The 1,418-nt window shown below is 40.1% G+C and overlaps 1 protein-coding gene across 2 annotated transcripts in view; it reads right to left on the reverse strand.

Moving 5' to 3' along the window:
- LOC101862112 overlaps positions 1-1,418 on the reverse strand; it is a 74,925-nt gene that overhangs the window by 1,152 nt on the left and 72,355 nt on the right. For both annotated transcript variants that reach the window (XM_013082201.2, XM_035969616.1), the window contains exon 4: positions 195-369. In XM_013082201.2, coding sequence (XP_012937655.1) covers positions 195-369 — 175 coding nt within the window. The remainder of the gene's footprint in view (positions 1-194; positions 370-1,418) is intronic.

Genomic DNA, 1,418 nt, shown 5'->3' on the forward strand with positions numbered 1-1,418 from the left:
AGAGAGAGAGAGAGAGAGAGAGAGAGAGAGAGAGAGAGAGGGGGGGGACACAGCGAGAGAAAGAGAGAAAGAGTCTCTCTCTGTCTCTCTTTCTCTTTCTCTATCTCTCTCTGTCTCTTGATCTCGCTTCTTCATCTCTCTCTCCCCTCCGTAACATCTATCTATCTATCTATCTATCTATCAAACATACTCACTTTGGCTCAGGCAGAATGGACACCACCTTATCTGGATCCATCATCCCTGCATTCTGACCCGGAGGTGACGTCAGAATGTGCAGTTGGGAGGAAATGACGTAGTCGGTGGAAGCAAATACTTCGATGAATGGCCCGATAGCCACGGCCACTTTGGGACTTTTGAAGTTTTGTCTTGCTGAAAAATAGTTCTTTTCTTTAGATTTTTTATTCTTTTGGTTTGTTTTTAGTATTAAAAAAAAAATTTAAAAAACCATTTAAAAACGCATGAACATAAATAATAAAGGCCATTTAGTGCAGAGAAAGAGTATGCCTAACACATACTGAAATAAGAAAGGAATGGAAAGCAACTGGATCTTTATTTCTTTTTTCTTTGTTCCAATTTTGTTTTTTAGTTACAGCACTTGCAACACAATTGAGTCACGTAAGTTCCAAAGATTAGAAGTGTTAATAGAGAATAACATACGAACAAAAAGGAGGAGACGAGACAAACACGATAGATGTTTGATGAGAAAGAAGAAACAAACCACAACAGAGCCCTTGCCAGACACCAATGAAATGGGATCTACCAGTGACTCAACTTGTCAGAGGAAGAGACACTTAAATAAATCAAACCACTATGGCACATAGACTTGATTTATGATATTCTCGAGCGTGTACAGCCGTGACCGCCGTTCTTTGCTTTCTATAAAAACTTCTCTCCGAAGCGCGCGATCCATGGCGTCTAAAAGAGGGCTAAACACCAGCATCACCAAAGTGTAAGTGCAGGTAACCTTTCTTCATTTGACCTTCATTTGGTTCATTTTGAGTCAAACTGCGCGCTCCAGGGTGGACCGGAATTACAACAGAGTGCACAGTCTAAGTTTTAATAATACAAAGCTAAGTACGAGTTGTATGACGCACAAAGATAGAATTTTGACTTTGGGAGCCAGTACAAGTAAATCTCTACTCTCTACATTCTTAAAATGTTTTTAAAGAAAAAAAAAAAATAAACATACTTCACGCATGGCGGATCGGAAACCCAATTAATACGACCCCACAGATAATGGATACACCCGACATGTGAACTAGGACAAGTGGTACTACATACAAGTACAGGGTATGTATCGTATAACTGAAATATTCTCTTTTTTCCCACTCTTTTTCTCTCTCCCTCACTTTGCCATCCCTCTACCCTCTTTCTCGCTGTTACCAGTCTTCCCTTTAATCCATTCTTAAAGCCCCCCC

This window comes from Aplysia californica, unplaced genomic scaffold (assembly GCF_000002075.1).
Source record: "Aplysia californica isolate F4 #8 unplaced genomic scaffold, AplCal3.0 scaffold00163, whole genome shotgun sequence".
NCBI classification, from domain to species: domain Eukaryota; kingdom Metazoa; phylum Mollusca; class Gastropoda; order Aplysiida; family Aplysiidae; genus Aplysia; species Aplysia californica.